We start from the raw sequence: 20,565 nt of genomic DNA, 5'->3' as shown, positions 1-20,565 counted from the left end.
TTGGTTCGAATCCCTACTCAACTAAAAGCAAGAAGACGTGAGTAAGGACTTGAGTCTACTCTGAACGAAATAAAGATTTCATATCTTTATACCAAAAAGTGATAGATATTAGAGGCCATGAACAAATCCATCAAAGAAAATCTCCAAAAGAAATTGGAAAGCAAGAAAAGTCAGTGGCCAGATTAACTCGAGAACATTTTATAGGCATACAAAACAATAGCCCGATCTAGTACTAACGAGTCTCCTTTCACACTTTGCTCCGGAACTGAAGTCGTAATACCATCAGAGCTTACAATCATAACCACACATTCTGACATCATCGAATTAAGAGAAAACGACAGCATCTTGTCCAAAGAAGTCGACCTCCTAGAAGAGCACAGGGAAACTGTTGCAATATCCCTAGCTCAGTATCACCAAACTATCCAACAATCTTACAATAAGAAGGTCATCCCAAGATTTTTCCAAGCTGGCGACCTAGTTCTCAAAAGGACCCTAGCACCAGCCAAGCTTGACCCAACTTGGGAAGGCCCATACATAGTTCATAAAGTCGTTGGAAATGGAGCTTACTAGATCAAAACTCAGCTCGGTGATGTGCTTCCCCGACCTTGGAATATAGCTCTACTCAAGCGCTTTTACCAATAGTTTTTCTCCAGATGTATCAATCAATATGAATAAAGTTTCATCAGCATTTCACGTTTAAGTGTTCCCCTTGCATTAAATGAATACCACGCCTCTTGCACTCGTTGCTCGATTTGGTACAGTAAAGTAATCGACTTAACACCAACGCCAAGGTTAAGTCTAATTCAACTATAATTGCCACTCAAAGGCTATTTATTAATCAAATCCAATCCACGGTCCCCCAAAATGACCACGAATCAACTTAGCACTAACACCAGGGTTAAGCATGATTCAACTGAAATTGCCACTCAAAGGCTAATTATCAGTCAAATCTAATCAAAGGTACCTCCAAAAGGACCACAAGTCAACTTAAGGCCTCTGAAAAAGTTAAGCGTGATTCAACTATAATTACCACTCAAGGGCTAATTATTAGTTAAATTCAATCATAGGTTCCCCCAAAAGGAACCACTCAATCAACCTATACACATATGGGCACGAAGTAATCTAGGCATCAACTATACGCATCTATCAAGTCGTGCATAAATACTTACGACCTATAAGCATCAGGTGATCTACCACTATACGACATACCACTACGCATCACAAGCAAGACAGGTCGTCGCAATATTGAACAAGAAACCAGGGAGGCAGTCAAACTCATATCAAATTCGTAGGTATTCTCAATTCAAAATAAGTATGTAAATTAACTACTTTTCTTACTACAAAGTAAGTTAGACACTAGAGGCCCCCAGGTTATCTAGGGTAAACAACCTCAGCATCCCCATCCAATAATCAAGTTATCAGTATCAACACCAAAAGCAGTTTCAATAGTTCACTCACCATCAGCTTTCAAAAAGAAAAGTCATCAATTCATATGAGATAAATTGTCCATGTTCAAAGGGTCCAGATTACGACCATGTTCACCAACAGATCCACCAATCGGATCACCAATTACAATAGTCACATCAGCATAAGCACCTTCATTTGGTTCAGCAGCTGGAGCAGCACCCAGATTGGTGGGTAGATCAAGTCGTCTACTAGTATCTATCGCAGTACTTTCTATAGTTACTACTGCAGCCCCACTTTCAACAAACATCTTCAAAGTTTTGTACTTACATTCTAGCTTCATATAATCTTCCACCATAACGTATACATCACCACTTTCAATCAGGTCGACTAGGTCGTTGTATTCATTTTGAGCTCATTCAGCAATAGCCTGCGATTGCTTACTCTCAACAATCCAATGCGCTACCTCCACTCGTGCTGAGTCAAGAGATGGCTGCAATAAAGCCAACTTCCCAACCAAATCACCAACCTGGGTCCTCAACCCCGCCACTTCAATTCGTTCAACTTCTTACATAGCAACCAGTTTGTCATACACAACTTCCAGCTACTTTTTATACATATCAGAAAAAATTGTCATCTCTCTCAACTTTCTATACATCGCCAAAACCTGACAAACTAACAAAGTAAGTCAAGAATTAATAACACAAAGCACAAAATAATGCTTAGGTCAGAAGGATACTTACAAAATAGATCGAGCAATCCATGTCTTTCAGATTTGCCTCCAAATCCTTCCCACTATCCAGCGCATTCCTATCTCCATCAAGAACAATACTTTCCAACAACCCATTAGCAACCAGAGAGGACTTGAAACTACAGTCCTTGTTTCTCACCAGCCATGACAAACCACTCATAGGGTCGTAATAGGGAATCGTCCTATCCAGAACATCAGCCTTACCAGTCTCTTCACGCTGAGACGCACTTCCATCCCCTTTACATTTTTGGGCAGTAGGCTCAGCATCACTAACTTTCTTCTTGCCCTTAGCATCCACTCCAGCAACCTCAGCCACCAAATCTTTCAGATTCATTTTCTTCAAAGGAACCTGACCTGATGTAGTCCGACCTCCCCTTGAAACAAGTCGTTCTTCACTTTCAACCTCAGGTCGCATCCTCTTGGCCCCTTCTAGCTCACCACCTTCAGTTCGCCTCTTCAACACAGGCTTCCGAACTGAAGGGGTACCCTCACCACTAGTACCAACATTCTCACTAACTCGTCCACCCCCCTCCACAGGTCATTTGAAGACATCACCACGACTATCAGAACACCTACCACCACCTCTAGAACCATCAGCCAAACTCCTCCCCCTAGCATTTGACCCCTCATCTCTCTCCATTTCAGTAGCTAAACCAGAGTTAGAATCCACACAAATCAACCGACGAGCCCTTTTCTTCTGCTCAGCCTTCTTCAAATTTATCTTCTCACCACCTCATCTTTTAAAGTAGTGTGCAACCTCCTCCAACAAAGATGTTTTCTCTTCCCAACTCAACCTGGCGAACTCTTTAATAGCTGCCGTACGTGTATGACCTCAAATGACGACCTCTACAAAAACAAACGAAAGTCAGAACATGGTAATATCAACTTATATCCACATCATACAACCTGCATAAATAAACGACCTACACAAGTAAACGAACCACACAAATAACAACCTACTATCAGTCCTCCCACAACGATTCTCCAACACACATCTAGGAAAACAATAATTCCCCACAATCAATAGAGGCCTATGCCACCATTCCTCCTTACTCACACCAACAATCACCGATGATTTACCCCTGATCACCTAGAAACCAAAGTTCATAGCAGATAACATCTTAACAGAGAAATGCTCTAATACATCAGACAAACAAATGTTGTAACCCCTCTGTCTCAACAAATCCAGAATGTGTAGCACCCTCTAACTATTGCCCACAAACTGCAAAGGTGCCTTCCCACAAAAGTTTAGAACATCCAAAGTCAGGCGTGAGAATGGCAACCTCAATCCAACCTTCAGTTAGCCATAGGTAACCACAATCCCACCATCTCAAGGAACATAATCTGAACCAAAAACATCATTCTCCCCACTAAGGTCGTATATCATCAAGTCGGGTATCTCCAACCTAAATTCCCTCCTCAAATCACCAAAGTTGTCAAACACCGACCTGGGTACCGCCTCCTCAGTCATCGTCTCCACTGAGGAAGGCGATGACGCCTCATCTCCACTACATGCCCTAACACCACCATCTCCACCACTCACAGTCATCTCCTTCAATTGGTTCAATAACCCTTCCCCACTCACACTACCAATAGTAATCGACATGACAAATACAAAAGGGAAAAGGGAAACCAAAAAAAAAATCAAATTTTTATCAAAGATAACGCACCTAGAAACGAAAGGTTGGAATTTTTTTTTCATTCTCTTTCGTCTTCTTCCTTTTCTTGATGAAATGAGAAAGTGAATGACCTACAAAAACAAAACAACCCTTTAGCCGCACAAAAATTGAAGCAACACAAAACATTTGCTTTTCCCACAAAACACAATCATAACCCATCTTTACGTCTCCCACAAAACTGCCGCGATTTGGGCCCATGGATCAAATCCAACCACTTTCCCACACAATTTCCAAAATCGTTCATTTCTTAAACACACCAGCTGTTGGACACGTGTCAGAGAGATCTTTATTTTCTTTATTCTTTTCACTCGTCTGACACACTAGCGCCTATCTAAAAAAATAATAATAAAATAAAGAGAGTTGTGTGAGTACCCTCTGTTCTCAAATCAATCACTATAGCACACGTGTCCACACACCAGGTTGTATCTTCTCAGCTCGTGCATCACCAACTCGTACAACAATTCTAGGATGCAATCACGACCCAAACCCAAGTTGTCCAAATGTCAAATACAGCCATATATGGAAACAAATGATCTACAACGGTCCTAAAGTTCAGTCAATACACCAATCAAGGAGGCATTTACTTTGTAACAGCAGAAGTAATGGTGAATCATCAAGAGAACACAAAATATGGATCTACACTTGACAACGGCCTGGAGCAAATAAGAAAAATCAGCTCAAACACCTATAAGTAGAGAAGGATGAACTACGTAAGACTTGATTCAAGTTGACCCAAGAAACTTGATACGTATGCAACTCTTATCCAAAGTAAGAGTGCAGCCATTTCCAATCAATCTCAACATTAGGTCATAGGTAGAAACCTATACCTCTACAATGATTATGATGTAACTAAGAGCACACACCTAAGGAAATAAATTTGAATTCCACCAAGAATAGCTTTTGGAGACCTGAAATTAGCCTAGACATAGCGCGCAATATAGCATTCACTAAACTTTTCAAAAGTAAAGACAAATTAGAAAACAGCAAGAGCAATTAGACGTACTAACCAGTAACAACCAAGGTAAAGAACAATATGAAATTTCCCACTAGTTCGTTGACTGCTAAACTGGTCTCTAGCCTTCACCTAGATACAACATAATGTTCGTCCCATTTATTTAATTTATGCAAGTAAGAAAAAACTAATGAAGATCGTATTAGAATAAATCTATAATCTACATAATGCTGCAATCATAAAAGGATCAAAAGTAAAAAAAAAACTAATTGCCAAACAACCATGAACATGGAAATTGACTAAAAATAAATAAATAAATAAATAATAATAACTACAAAGCAAATCTTCATCAACAAAATAAAATAGAAGATACAATCTCTCGCATTAAAAGAATTCGAAATAGCTAAATAGCCACTTGAAAAAAAAAAATACCTACTACAGACAGTGCTGGAATTGAGAGCGAGAAAAGTGTCCTGATTCAAATCGTCAACAACTTGAGAGCTTTGATAGAACTTTGAATAATGGTATTGTAAGCAACTTGAATGAACAAAATCCCTGTTAATAACTCTCAAGATAGATTCAAGTCCTCAAATTTCTTCGCATATGAATACCATGTATTTTGAAATAGAGAGATTTTTTTTTTTTACTTCTAATAACAATCGGCAGTAGAGAGAATTAGGGATCTCTTCTTCTTTTTTGGAGAGTTAAGAGAGAAAAAAGGGTGCATAAGAGGAGAAAGACTTGTGGTTTCCTTGCCCTTGTAGTTCGGTATAAATGGTAATAAATTCGGTGTTAATGTGAATGAGTATGTTGGGAACAATTAAACAGTGGTGTATAGTTGATTTTTTATTCTAATTTACACAAAAGTCCTTAAGGGTTTTATATCTTAAGACTTAAGGGTATAAACAGTAGTAAAAATTGAAATGACGAAGTAATCCTTTTTTAAATGCATTGAATAATTTGTTTGATTATTTGATAAAGGGTATTTAGTGGTATAAAAAAGGTTGGTCTAATTTAAAAATCCAGGTTAATTATAGTGTACTCTAGAAATAAAGATGGACATATGGGTACATTTTACAAAATTACCTCTTTGCTACTGTAAATGTGTTTTTTTTTTTTTTATCCAGTAATGAATTTGTTTAGGTGTGTTTTTCTTGATTTCGCTAAAAGCACTCGTGTTCCCAAATTTGCAAGTTTTGTATGTTGTTGGAGTCGATTCTTGCTTAAAGCATCTCTAGGTGGTAGTATCACCTCTCAAATTCTTCATATTTGCTTCCAAAACTCGAATTTTTTTGGAATTTCAACTCTAAGTGGAAGCAAATTCGGTTGCATCACCTGTCCAGCCGCATTTTTATTCTCAAATTTGGCAATTTAGATGCGGATGCGAAGCGACAGTAGTAATATCGCGCGCCATTGCAAATGTCGAGTGCCGATTATTTTTTTTTTACTTTGACCAACACCACGCACCAGTGGTACTGTCGCGAGCCACTCCTAATATCGCGCGCCATTGCCAATATTGCGTGCTCCAACGAGCAAAAAACGGTCGGAATTCTACATCCATATATCTACACTCGATCATCTCCTTTTTCATTTTACATACACTCAACTCAAACATTCTTATCAAAAAACTCAACCATTTCACATCAATCATTAACAAACAACACACGCACATTGCCAAAAAATGGATCATGAAGTGTATGAGATTTTTCCCCTTCAATCTTCATCTTCATCATCGTCTTCTTCCTCATCTTCTCCAGCGGAAGACTCGGCAAATAGTCTTGATAAAGAATTTGTTAATGTCATTCTCCTTATGAAGCACCATTTAGCTATACTTGCACAAGCACAAGTACATGCTCCGAAGGCACCACATGGTGGTTCAAAGAAGGGTCAAAAAGTGAAACATAAAAACTATGCTTTGACTTTGGAAATCTTGAAGGCCAACTACTTTGTCGATCATCCTGTTTTTCCGAAAGAGGATTTCAAACGACACTTTTGTATAAAAAAATCTTTATTCCTTCACATCTTCAACGATATTCAGACTCATTTTAAGTACTTTCAGCCTAAATTTAACAATGATGGTAAACCTGGAATAGATCTTCTGATAAGGTGGCTGCAACTTTGCGTATTCTTGGTTATGGTACGGTGGCTAATCAAATTTACGATCAATTATACATTTCTGAGCAAAGCGGAAACCATGCGTTGGGCATTTTGTGATGCAATTATCAAATTGTACGGTTCAGTCTACTTGTGAAGGCCAAATATTGCATATACATAATGCTTGGTTGCACATTCTGCCATTCGTGGATGGCTGGGTATGTTGGGAAGCATTGATTGTATGCATTGGGAATGGCATAATTGTCCAGTTGGATGGCAAGGTGCTTACAATGGTCGTTCTGGAAAACTATATGTTATTCTCGAAGCTGTTGCAATTGAAGACCTGTGGATATGGCATTCTTTCTTTGAGATGTCAAGATCACACAATGACATCAACGTATTAGACAACTCGCCGGTATTTGAGCACGTGATCAATGGTACTTCTCCACCTATTTATTTTGATGTAAATCAGCATAACTATAATATGGGTTATTATTTAGCTGATGGTATCTATCCTGACTATGCGGCATTTATACAAACAATTTCAAACCCTAATACTCTAAAGACGAAGTGGTTCACAATGATGCAGGAAAATGTAAGGAAAGATAGTAAAAGAGCTTTTGGGGTTTTGCAATCTAAATTTGGGATTTTGGCAAAACCTTGCAAATTATGACATGTGGAAACAATGGGTACTATTACGAGAGCATGTATTATATTGTACAATATAATAATCGGAGCTAAGAATAAAAATTATGAAATGAGGAGGTACATTCCTGATCCAGAAGGGCAACCACATATCCTACATATTCAGAAACACTACATTGAGGGGACTCTACGAGTTCAATCAAAGACTATGCATGATAGACTTAAAAACGATATTGTCGAGCATCTATGGAGCATTAGGGGTGACTGACGTTGATTGTTGTAATTTAATTTAATTTCGTAGATGCATATTTATTCTTAATCATCAATAAACAATGTCAATCAATTTCTATTTTATTATATATATTTTTTAATTTAAACTAACATATATTTATATAAAATAAAAGTTTATTCATATTAAAAAAAACATATTACGTTACATAGTCATAGAAAATAAAATGATTAACCACTCTTAACCTTTTCCATTACATCACCCAACCACACATTTTCCACACACTAAACACTTCAATAGATCAAGACATTTTCCTTCAAGGTTCGTGAACTTTTTCAGCTCTTTAACACCATCACAACCAAATTGGCATGGTTATGTGGATCATTCTTCCACAACACACGCATATATTGTCTCTCTATATTTATTCTTAATCATCAATAAACAATGGTTTATTCAATAAAAACCTATACCAATGATCATTCTTCCACAACACGTGCATATCAACAAATTGTCTCTCTATATATATAGGACTCGAGATCTCTACAACCGGGTATAGAGATCATCTCTATAACCGTGTTATCTTGGTGTTGATCCGAATCCGAGATGTGTGTGTGCTCCGAGATGTGTGTGTGTGCGCCAAGATACGAGATGTGTGTGTGTGTGTGGTACAGAGATCAATCTCTGTACCCGGTTATAGAGGAACCGGTCTCAATATATATATATATATATATATATATATATATATATATATATATATATATATATATATATATATTCCATACCGGACATTATCAAAAATTTCAAAAAATTACTTCTTCTTCACCATCTTCGTTACAACTTCTATGTATGAGCATATAACATTGGCAATGTGGTGCTTTAGGACATCTTGTATTCAGATACTTGCATGATAACGCAAGGTATTTTCTTAAGGTGCAAAGTTGGCACCTTTCTTGATCGAGTGTATCAAAATAACATGATTGTTGAGTTGATTCGCCAACGTCGGTATATTGGCTAGTTTTTTGCAATGATGAAGAAGAAGCCATGGTAAAATGAAATGGTTGTGGAGATAGTTTTGGAGTGTTGGGTGAGAATGAAGCAATTTGTGAAATTCCCGACTTTCTACTCGATAGCACGCGACATTAGTAATGGCGCGCGTGGTGGGCTCTACAATTAATTTTGCGGTCGATATTTGCGACCACTTAAAGTTGGTCAAAATTTGCGTCTAGATTCTCCAAATTTCGTCTTCAAATTTGAAGAGTACACTACCACCACCTAGAGATGCTCTTACTACCCAAAGACACGTGTATTGAGTTATTGAGTTATTGAGTTATTGGCCAAATACCACAGTACCCGACCCGTTTTATGCAAAATTCTGTCTCTACTTTGTGGGCCGGTTCGACAAACCCTAAACCCTGCCCCAGTACCCAAAGCCTTAAACCCTACTAGTGCTGAGTCTAAAAAAATTATCTCTCCTCTCTCATTTTCTCTCCCAGAGTCGTGCCTCCATTTTGCCTTGTAAGTTTTCTTCAAACTCAAATATCTTCTATCATTCATTTAATCATTAAATATTAATCTTAATATTGTTTTATTGTTTGTTTATAGTAAATGGGTAAAGTAAAAGGAAAGCATAGGTTAGATAAATTTTACCACCTTGCTAAAGAACAAGGTTACCGTTCCCGAGCAGCATACAAACTTCTTCAGCTAGAAGACAAGTACAATTTTCTTAACTCAGCACATTCAGTTCTTGATTTATGTGCTGCACCTGGTGGTTGGATGCAAGTAGCTGTACAACGTATACCTGTTGCTAGTTTTGTACTTGGTGTTGATTTATTTCCTATAAGACCTGTACGTGGTGCACTTGGTATTGAGGAAGATATTACGACGGGGAAATGTCGAGCTAGTATTAAGAGACTTATGAATGAGAATGGTTGTAGAGCTTTTGATGTTGTTTTACATGATGGGTCTCCTAATGTTGGTGGTGCTTGGGCACAAGAGGCTACTAGTCAGGCTTCGCTTGTTATTGATGCGGTTAAGTTGTCCACGGAGTTTTTATCACCCAAAGGAACTTTTGTTACAAAGGTTTTCAGGTCACAGGATTACAATGCTGTGTTGTATTGTCTTAAGCAGGTCAGTTTTATCATTTTTTTGAGTGTGCGAATTTTGTTTTATTTGGGTAGCTGATTTGGTGATGTGGTTTTGGCAGTTGTTTGAGAAAGTTGATGTGACCAAACCGCTTGCTAGTCGTTCAGCATCTGCAGAAATTTATGTTGTGGCTCAGAAGTATAAGGCCCCTGCGAAGATTGATCCACGCCTTCTTGATATCAAACATCTATTTCAAGGGCCTATTGAACCTCCTAGGGTAACATGTGAATGGTTGTCATTGATCTTTTCTAATTTTGCTTTCTGATGGAAACTACTGGGTTTCTTAAGTTGTGAACTTTTCTGTGTAGGTGGTGGATGTTCTTAGAGGAACAAAGCAAAAGAGAAACCGTGATGGGTAAGAATTTTTTTTGGTTTGTTTTTAACTTGATTTGGTTCACAAGACATTTATGTGAGCACTGCAATTCTTGCTTATGTGGTTAATGGAGAAAAATCAGTAATGTTTTGTTAAATATTTTGTTTAGATATGAATGTAAATTTGACAAATAAATTCTTCTATCGAAAGTTATGGATGTTATTGAAGACACTCATATTGGATAGACAATACTGTGCACACTATGATCATCATAATAATCATATACTTGAGCTGTTTTTTGTCATTATGATCACCATATATGATATACTTTCATCAATTTGAAAAAAAAATGTCATTATGTTTTCTTTATCTCATTAGTTGAATCTTTGTTGAAGGTATGAGGATGGAAATACGACATTGAGGAAGGTGTGTTTAGCTTCAGAGTTTGTGTGGGCCATGAATCCAATAGCCATTCTTGGTTCACATACTTCTATATCATTCAATGATCCCGCTTGCAAACCCATAAAAGATCACAGTTTAACAACTGAGGAGGTAATTCCTTACTTTACCTTTTCATCTTGACTCTTCTTGCAATAGCCTCTCTATAGTGTTTCAAGTAGCCTAACAGCGTTTCTTTATTTGTTAACTTGTTTTTTTTTGCAGGTCAAGATTCTATGTGATGATCTGCCTGTTATGGGGAAGCAAGATTTCAGGCATCTCATAAAGTAAGTGACGTTTATTTTACATCTATTTTTGTTAGAGATTATTCTTTTTTCTTTTCCTCCAGTTCAATTGTTGGCCAGGGTCAACTAGGGTTGTCGTATTTATGGGAGGTTCATGTGTTCCTTATACCAATACAACCCGAGGTTTTGGTAGAGGTGATTGCCATTGATGGACCTTGAGAGTATCTTCCTAGCATTGTGGTATCAGTGGCTGTATAGGTTATAGGTTAGAATGTGAGTTTCCTTTATATGGACCTCACTCTGATGAAGAATCACAGTATTAACTTAAGAGTCTGGTTTGTATATGTGTTATGTGAATAGGTAGAAGCTTCTAGTGGACATGTTACGCAAAAGGAAAAACCTATATGAGAGGAACAATCAACTAAAGCATGTTTTCATAAGATTGAGTAATTAGATTTGGTTTGTTGATCTGCAAATTGTAGAAGCCAAGAATTGGGACACTATTTCGTATGTTATAAGTTTTAACTTATAATAGTATTATATAATGAGATTGATTCTGAAATAAATATATCGAATTTAATTAATTGTTGGTGGGTCCAGTCTATTAGTTGGCTTTTCCAGAGATGTTAAACTCATCCGTTAGTATATATAAATAGTACTGCTTAATAATTTAAAAGTGGTATCCGTTGAGCTGAACAATTTATATTAAGGTCGATGCTCTGTAAATGTATCTTTCAATTAGTTTTCCAGAATCATAGAAACAGAGACAGAATAGTTAAGTAGTAGATATTGAACGCAATTAAGTGAAAATAATCAATAAAAGCAGAAAAGAACAAAATATTTTGCATATAAGTTTTTTGGTGAAATGTACCAAAAAGTATTCTCTTACAACTTTTTCCCCGGTATTTTATGTTTGAGACACTGCTAAAAGAGAAAACATATGAGGCGAAGTAAGATGTAATAGCTGGTGGGCTGTTTGATTCTACATTTTCCTCAATTGAGTTATGTAGTGAGATGACCCAGCACTTGCTTTGATATTGATGTTTCCACATAGGATAGAGAGACCACATCAGCACTTCTCTCTTATACTAGAGATGATTACATTGATGTGGTCTGCTGTACTTGTATCTTAAATTTCATTGTTCACACGGATCTGGCTTTATTTTACATCTAAATTTATCATTTGTCCTATTATGTAGATGGCGTAAGCAGATAAGGGAAGCTTTGTCTCCAACAGAACTACCGACTGCTAAACCTGTGAAGGAAGGTGATGACAAGGTTGATGACGATGACAAGATACTTAATGAAATGGAGGAGTTGACATATGCTATGGACCACAAAAAGAAGCGTGAGAAGAAAAAGCTTGCAAAGAGACAAGCTAAGGTTGAAACGATACAATTTTCAATACTCATGAAAATCTTGTATAAGACTTGAAAATGCTAATTGAAATCTGTCTTTGGGGAATTACTTACTGACTTTGGCATTTTTAATTTGAATCTCTAGGAGAAATCACGTAAAGCCACTGGGATGCAGATAGATGCACTAACAGATGATTATGTTGACCATGAGTTATTTTCGCTCTCCTCTATCAAGGTTTGTTATACTCTTCATTCTATTATTCTAAATGCTACATTTGCAAAGTGAAACTTGATACCTAGCCCCCAAATCTCTAGATTTATTTTATATTCTTTAGTAACCATTTCTCAACTGTAATTTTACATGTATTCATCAACTATTCCTTCTAGATTACTGATAGAACAGTAATGTAATTCTGAATGCAATGAAGTGACACAGCCCAGGTTGAGCAACTAACCTCAAAAAGGTGGTAAACCTGTCATAGCAGCTCTATGTATAACGCGGAACTAGCACACACTAACAAAGCCTGGTCTAGATTACTTTTCATTTTTTTTCACTCTGTAGGAACAGATATATACCAATACCAAATAAAGAGGGACCAGATTAACAATGAAACTCTTTCGTACCTTTTTTTCAAAAGATACAAGGTTGTGATTTAGAATTCATTCACTCATATTTTTTCTCGATGCACCAATAAGTGCATTCAGGTTTCCAATTTTGTTGTCCAAAAATATAAAAATGTCGTTAAAAGTTAATTCACTTATTTGAAAACTCTTACTCTCTTTTTTTTAGTTCAAAAGATATTAACCTTTAATAAAGCACATGTAGTGTTGAAGGTGCAGGGGTAGAGTTTGATGGTTTGATATTCCAGCCACATGGGTTACTGACTATATGTGCATGTGAGTTGTGATTGTGAAATTTGTAGGTGAAAAATGTCATTTGTGTGGGTGCCAAATACCAAATATTTACATTAGGAGGCTCATGGGAATTTTCTTGGAAGTTTATACAGGACATGAGTTGTTGGAAGCATTGTGAGGGTTGGGAGTTGAGTGTCAGAGGTACATGAATGGTGCATGAAGTGGATGTTCAAGTGCCGTGACCAAGACACTGCTGTGGTTGTGGAAACTTGATATCAGTTAAATATATGGCAACTTGATTGATCTTCCTACCATTTTTTTCTTGATTGATAAGATCTTAATTCCAATTAAAAAACCTTGTAGCGATTCCTTATGCATGATGGATTACTACTCTTAGTCCTTTACACTCCATTATTCCTTTTTGATTATGAGTTAAAAGCATTCCCGTTGTCCAAATCTCTTTCGCGGGTTCACAATCTTATGGACTTTCCTTCCATGTTGGTGAAGGCTAGATGAAAGGTCTAAGATTTAGAACTTGCATAGGGATGTTGCTCCTCAAGGAAGCTGGTTTTATGGAATCTTTAGCTTATAGTTGGTAAGGCTTCGTGATCAAATGTAAGAGGTTCGTACTTTGTTGGTTGACCTAGTTCTCGACATTGTGTTTCACCTTCACCTTCAATGTCTTGATTAGCTACCCCAATCTTCTGTGGACGAGTATGCTTTGGTGCCTTGTTTCACTGAGATTTATCAACTGTGCAATATGGTGGATTGGCCAGATGGTTCTATCGATGCTTGACCTCTAACAGGCTCTTATGTGTCCCGCTATTTTTTCGATGTATGCTATAACGACCTATTCACCAGTTGTTGTCTCACAAGTCACCGAATCTATCCCGTATCATGTATGTCGAATGTACTTGGACCTTCAGACTTGGGCTCACAGAGTGATATGACAGTTTGTATAAACATGGTTGTTTAGATAAACATAGAAAGAAGTTATCTATGTGCTTAAATAATATGTGGATGTATTCTTGAAATATAGTCAAAGTCTAACTACAAAGACCCAATTTGTCTTTTAAGGGATAAGTTCCCTCCTCATATGTGGAGGTTATTTTTATGTAAAAAAATACGTATACATTATGTAATGTGTGTTTCAACTCTAAAAGCATGTCTAATCTTTGTACATTGTGAGGGGTTATAATTTCTATTTCCTTGTAGGGAAAAAAAGATCTTGAAGCTGTTGATTCCGTGGAACTCAATGATGAGAAAGGTGACAATGAAGGGAGTGATAATGAAGGAACATACGAGGTTACTGTCTTGGAGGAGCCTTCCAGTGACATTGACACTGACGAAGAACACAGGAGGTGACTTTCTATTTTGTGACACTGGTTGAAGCATTCGGTGTTGAAGTATAGTTTAACATAACTAAAATATACTATCTTGCGTGTAGGTATGATGAGCAACTTGAGGATTTCCTCGACCAAGCTTATGAACGATTTGTAAGTAGAACAGATGGAAATGCGAAGCAGCGGAAGCGTGCAAAGCAAGCTTATTCGAAAATAGCAAGGAACTGCTGGAGGTAGAGAAACAAAACCACTCTTAAAAGTGTCCATTCTCAGTTGTCCTCGAATAGAGACATCATGCTAGTTTTTGACATTCATTGCCTGATCTGAAATAGACACCCCTACTAATAAGTGGATGTACAGCAGGATTAGTGGAGATCATCTACACAAAAAACTGTCTCATATGTATGTCCAGCTTACTCTTTTTGGGAGAGAAATGGAAAGAGAAAATTTTTGCACTTGTTTTAGTGGTTGAAAGAACTTTCTGGTCTCAATTACTTTTTTTTTGCTTTAATTGATTCATGCCTGTGGTGTCTACATCTCTAGAGCTCTTGCTCAAAACTTTTTATTGTATAGCTAGGTTTGTATTAGAAAATATTAGCAGTGTGTTTTTCTAGCTATAATAATTGTTTTGTTGAGTTGCTAGTGGTGCCTTGCTGATTTTTTATCTGTCTTTCTTGCAGGACGATGATGATGACATTATTCCCTCAGATCATGATTCTGACAAAGATCAAGTTGATAGTGAGACAAATCCGCTAATGGTACCACTCCATGACGAAGAAATGCCAAGCCAAGATCAAATAGCAGAGAAGTGGTTTAGTCAGGATATTTTTGCCAATGTAATTGAAGAGAGAAATTTGACAAAGGATGAAACTGAGGATGAAATGGAGGACGTACAGGAGAAAAAGTTTGTAATTCCAAAAAAGACTGAAGATAATAAGCCTCGCCAATCCAAAGGCTCCAACCTTCCCCAAAACCAAAACTCTGAGGATGACTTTGAAATTGTTCCTGCTCCATCTACTGACTCCAGTAGCGACTCATCCTCTGACGAATCTGAGCCAGATGATGATACAAAAGCTGAGATACTAGCATATGCAAAGAAAATGCTGAGGAAGAAGCAGAGGGAACAGATACTGGACGATGCGTACAACAAATACATGTTTGATGACGAGGGGTTGCCTACATGGTTTCTGGAAGAGGAGAAGAGGCATCGCCAGCCAATTAAGCCTGTAACAAAGGAAGAGATTGCCGCTATGAAGGCTCAATTTAAAGAAATTGATGCTCGTCCTGCAAAGAAGGTTGCACAAGCCAAGGCCCGTAAGAAACGGGTTGCAATGAGGAAGCTTGAGAAGGTTCGGAAAAAGGCAAACACCATTTCAGACCAGGCTGATATTTCTGAACGTTCAAAGGGCAAGATGATTAATCAGCTTTATCAGAAGGCAACACCAAAGAGGCCCAAGAAGGAGTATGTCGTAGCAAAGAAAGGGGTTACGGTTAAGGGAGGCAAAGGGAAGGTGGTTGTTGATCCAAGAATGAAGAAGGATATGAGGACTCGTGGAATGGGTAGGTTAGGCAAGGGCAGTGCGAAGAAGGGAAAGGACAAAAAGGGTCAAAAAGGCAAAGGATCTGCGAAAGCTTCTGGTCAAAAAGGAAAGAAAGGAAGCAAAGGGAAGTCATTCGACTGAGCATTGGAATTCGTGGACATTCTGATTTTTCCCTTGATGGGTGAGTTTTTTGGGCGAATTGTTTTTCTTCTGTAATGGTAAGTTATAGTTTAGTAATGTATGTTCAGTACTACCCCAGGAAATCTCAATTTTTATGTCAACATTATTTCTGTGAGATATTTAATGTATCTTTATTGTCCTGGGCAACAATGGGATTTTAACCAATGAAAAATATCCAGTATTTGTTTTTGGGTAACAAACTAACACAATTAAAGTACACCCATCAAGACAAGGTAGATAGATTAAACTTACACAGCAGGTGAGAAAACATTAGACACTGATCCAGAGTATACCACATAGTGGCGGAGAGAATATCAATAATTAGTTATAGATTAGGAGAATTCTGTTACACGGAATACACCATCCTTAATAACCACCACGGGAGCCTTTTCAGCTGTCAGGTTCATATGTTATTACCCCTTTGGAATTTTGGATATCATTTCCTTAATTTGATCTTTATCTGCGCTTTGTTCAGCATCACTAAATAGGCCACTACCATACACACTATGCTTATGATCCAGCATCGAACATTTTTTTATAGTTGTGGCTAGTTTAATTGGATACATCGTTTATCAAATGTAACTGCTCCCTTCAGTACCTCTCCCTCGAAGATTAGCAAAACGTTCTGTGATATCACATGCTTCATTACGTACTGGTGTAGTTGTATCAAATTGAGTATCTCATTTCCTATGTTCACAGTTAAATCAGATTGTATCGATTCAGTACGTGTTGATATCAAAGGGATGTCGCGACTCGCGTGCAATTGTCTTGTCAATTTTCATTTTCCACCAATGCAGCGCAGCTTGACATACAAGGCTTAACATTAAGAACATAGTCAAGATATCCGGAATTATGTATATGTTGCAGTAATGCAGTATATACATCCGTTTTTTAGATTTGTTTTATGTTTAACAATTCTCCCACTACTTCTACATGGATGCGAGATAAAAGTCCAAATTATTGGCGATGTAAGGGAGGTCTGTGAGGGAAAAACAAGTCAACATGAAATATTTGGAATAGTGTTTTCTTGAAGGATGGTTGCTGTAAAGAATTTTCGTAAGGTCATGCTACTGATAGTCTGTTATTGCGACTGAATATTCGTAATCACGTGATGAACTGCATATATCTTCTGGAGGCAGCTCTATGTTCCAAATGTTACGTTGACACCACGTTAACAGGAGAATAACTGTAAATATTCCAGATAAAAATTTATAATTTGTCGACTACGAGCTCCCAAAGTTTTATCATTGACTAGATAACATTAGGATTTTTTTGTTTTACACTTGTACTCGATAGGACGCCCATATCAAAAAGATCTAACGAGCCGACATGCCAGATTCAGATTCACTTGGCCGTCAATTTTTACTCGTCGACCCTACTCTTATATTTGCACTGCGGGTCCAGTTTTTAGATAATTGTTTTGAAGAAAGTTTGATACGTTAAAGGTGCTGGATTTTAACTCCACACCCGTGGTAGCAGTTCATTAATTCAGTATTCTAAATTCTTGAATCGTGTACAATTTGTGACTTCACATGGTTCACAGGTCTCTTCTTTTCTTCATGTGTTAGCAATTATGAACGAAATGCATGAACAGAGTTCTCAGTTCTGCCGTGAACAACTTGACAGAAAGTTTGCATTAATATGTAGCTTGCTACTCGAGTACATTCACTTGGATTCAGTAATTGAAAAGGAGTTATATTCTTTGCACCTAGGAAAGAATACAGTGACGCTCTTCACGTTTCAGACTTTTTGACATTGTAATAACGAGTAAGGTATAGATTTTCCCACTGCAAAAAATGTAAAATACCGACACAAAGACCAGAAATACAATGTGTCACGTTAAAGTTGAGTACGTACAAACTTGAAGTTTCTCGCAGATTCGACATATATCAATAACCGTTGTCAGAAATCAACATAGTTTGAAATATCGCAGCACACTTTATAAATTGCCTTCTCAAAACACCGTTTCCCTCTTCACTACTTATTGCTTCCAAGCTTCCAAGAAAAAGCCTCGTTACTTGTATTTCAAGGAACCCACTCCTTACTATATATCTCTCATCGCTCACCTCATATTTCTAGATTTTTCTCTGCTTCTTGTGATTCAACCTTTTGTTCTTGCGATTAGAATATAACAAGTTGAAAGAACAAGAACAAGAAGATGCCTTGTGTGAAACCTAATCCATCAAATAAAAACGTAGAACCCTTTGTCGAAATCGATCCAACAGGTCGTTATGGTCGATACAGTGATCTAGTTGGCACTGGATCTATGAAAGATGTATATAGAGCCTTTGATCAGGAAGAAGGGATTGAAGTAGCATGGAACCAAGTTGACTTGAGCCGTTTTTCCAATGACAAGAACGGGGTTATACATCGCTTGTTTGCAGAAGTTCGATTGTTAAGAAGTTTGGAGCACGACAGCATCATAACTTTCTACCATGTCTGGATGAACAATGATCATACCTTCTTAAATTTCATAACAGAAGTATGTACGTCTGGTAGTCTGCGTGATTATCGCAAGAAACATAAACATGTTTCGGTAAAAGCTTTAAAGAAATGGTCTAGGCAGATTCTTAGAGGTTTGGAGTATCTTCATACACATGAGCCTTGCGTTATTCATCGAGATCTCAAATGCGCGAATGTTTTCATTAATGGAAATAGTGGACAGGTGAAGATTGGAGATTTCGGGTTGGCAGCAATAGTGGGAAAGAGCCATGCGGCGCATTCAGCTGTTGGGACACCAGAGTATATGGCGCCAGAGCTGTTCGATGGGGAGTATACGGAGATGGTAGATATATATTCTTTTGGACTGTGTGTTCTGGAGATGGTGACACTGGAGTTGCCGTATATGGAGTGCGATGGCATTGCTCAGATTTATAAGAAGATCACTTCTGGGGTTAGACCTCAAGCTCTGAACAAAGTTAAGTATCCAGAAGTTAAGGCATTCATTGAAAAGTGCCTTGCAAAGCCAAGGGCTAGACCTTCTGCTTCTGAACTACTTAAAGACCCTTTCTTCAATGGCCTCGAGGACGAATGATCCGTAATGACTGCGAATACACTTTAATAGTAAGAGATCTTGCTGATGATTGACTGATTTTCAATTAGTACAAAATTAGATGATTGTTTCCCATTTTCCTAGCTAGTTGAATATTTATTCAGGGTTTTGCATTTTGTGCATCTATGTAGTTTCAAAGGACCAAACCAAAACTGGATCACCGCTAGTTCGTAGCATAATTCGTTTGCAGGGTAATGGTTTGATGGACCGTTCGAAGAATCATTACAAGCTGTACTCTCCTTCCCCCTTCTGTTTTTCACCTTTAATTTCCTCATAACATTCAACAAATCAACTACAGAAAATAATAATTTAACCCAGTTTAAGTTTGGCTGATAAGTATGTGCTCAATGAAGGACCACGTAAATTGTAAATGTTTACCGTAGGGAAATTGAAGTCAGCTCATTTGGGCTCATATACTGTACAGAACAAAGGAAAATATTTAAAGAACTAACATGGATATGCTCGTATAAATACATCTGCACAAATTACGCGCTCTGTGAATGCCGAGTATGACCAACGATACACTGGTGGTAAGGCCGAGTGACTAGATAAGTCAACGAGAGATATCAAAGCCTGAAACCAACATATTGGTTTCTTGGGTAATTTTCTCCTCTGAACATAATTGTTTCTGGGGTGACTTTGTACTCCAAAAGCGTTACTGTCAGAATTTATACTTAGTGAAAATTTAGATGATCTTCAAAGACAAACAATTCAACTGCCAACAATGGGTTCCAGTGACATTGACAGACAATAAAGGGTTTCAGTGACCTTTGTTCCTCTCTTACTTAGCGAGTTAGCGTTTGGTCTGCATAGATCGGTTTTTGTTATTGTTGAACGTAGCAAAAAACTCTTCTACCATTAACAGGCGTATGACAAAATTTGTGATATACAAATGAGACTGTCCTCTGCTGTAAGTCAAGCAGAGCAACAAATTCATGACATATCTCAAATTCTCAAAAGAAAGGTAAACAAGAAAGATATGCAATAGGAACAAAAACAGAATGCAGATAATGTGGACCGCTTGCCGGCTCATATCATGTCAGAAGGCATCTGAGGGGATCTCACCAATAACTATTGTTGTCAAAGTGTCAAAGTCACATGATGAAGGCTTGTGCTTTACACTTAGCACTAAGCAAAGTTTTGCTCTGGGTTTGAATGAAAATTGTGGTGGTCCCATCTGTTAGGTTGTTCCATCGACTAAGTTCCATGTTAGTGGCTGTAAATCCTGTAATACATTAAAAAATACCAAGACAACTAGACAAGATCACAAGAGTAGAGCCATAGGACCACCATAATTTCAGTATAAACCTAAACAGAAAAACTTTGTTCAACTTGCAAAATGTC

The 20,565-nt window shown here is 37.6% G+C and overlaps 1 protein-coding gene and 1 pseudogene across 2 annotated transcripts; both read left to right on the top strand.

The window, feature by feature from the left end:
- Positions 1-9,184: 9,184 nt before the first annotated feature.
- Positions 9,185-16,352, top strand: LOC147503951 (FtsJ-like methyltransferase family protein). The gene is made up of 11 exons (XM_086557096.1): positions 9,185-9,269; positions 9,357-9,881; positions 9,958-10,113; positions 10,205-10,251; positions 10,605-10,761; positions 10,873-10,934; positions 12,092-12,275; positions 12,396-12,485; positions 14,321-14,466; positions 14,553-14,664; positions 15,129-16,352. The coding sequence occupies exons 2-11, from the start codon at positions 9,360-9,362 to the stop codon at positions 16,128-16,130; spliced, it is 2,478 nt and encodes an 825-aa protein (XP_086413222.1). The 5' UTR covers positions 9,185-9,269; positions 9,357-9,359; the 3' UTR covers positions 16,131-16,352.
- Positions 16,353-18,117: 1,765 nt separating this feature from the next.
- Positions 18,118-19,541, top strand: LOC147503950 (putative serine/threonine-protein kinase WNK11 pseudogene; annotated as a pseudogene). The gene is made up of 2 exons (XR_015220304.1): positions 18,118-19,232; positions 19,353-19,541. The product of XR_015220304.1 is annotated as a putative serine/threonine-protein kinase WNK11 pseudogene (transcript).
- The last annotated feature ends 1,024 nt before the right edge of the window (positions 19,542-20,565 follow it).

The sequence above is a fragment of the Coptis chinensis genome, chromosome 4 (genome assembly GCF_015680905.1).
Source record: "Coptis chinensis isolate HL-2020 chromosome 4, ASM1568090v1, whole genome shotgun sequence".
NCBI lineage: Eukaryota > Viridiplantae > Streptophyta > Magnoliopsida > Ranunculales > Ranunculaceae > Coptis > Coptis chinensis.
The sequence above is the reverse complement of the archived record's forward strand: the minus strand, read 5'-3'. Positions and strand labels throughout refer to the sequence as shown.

Bases quoted from the DNA above. Each gene is read 5' to 3' on its own strand.
- LOC147503951 (XM_086557096.1), top strand. From the start codon at position 9,360: ATGGGTAAAGTAAAAGGAAAGCATAGGTTAGATAAATTTTACCACCTT. The intron at 14,467-14,552 runs GTGACTTTCTAT...TCTTGCGTGTAG, and splicing joins ACTGACGAAGAACACAGGAG to GTATGATGAGCAACTTGAGG. The intron at 14,665-15,128 runs GCAAGGAACTGC...TCTTTCTTGCAG, and splicing joins AGCAAGCTTATTCGAAAATA to GACGATGATGATGACATTAT.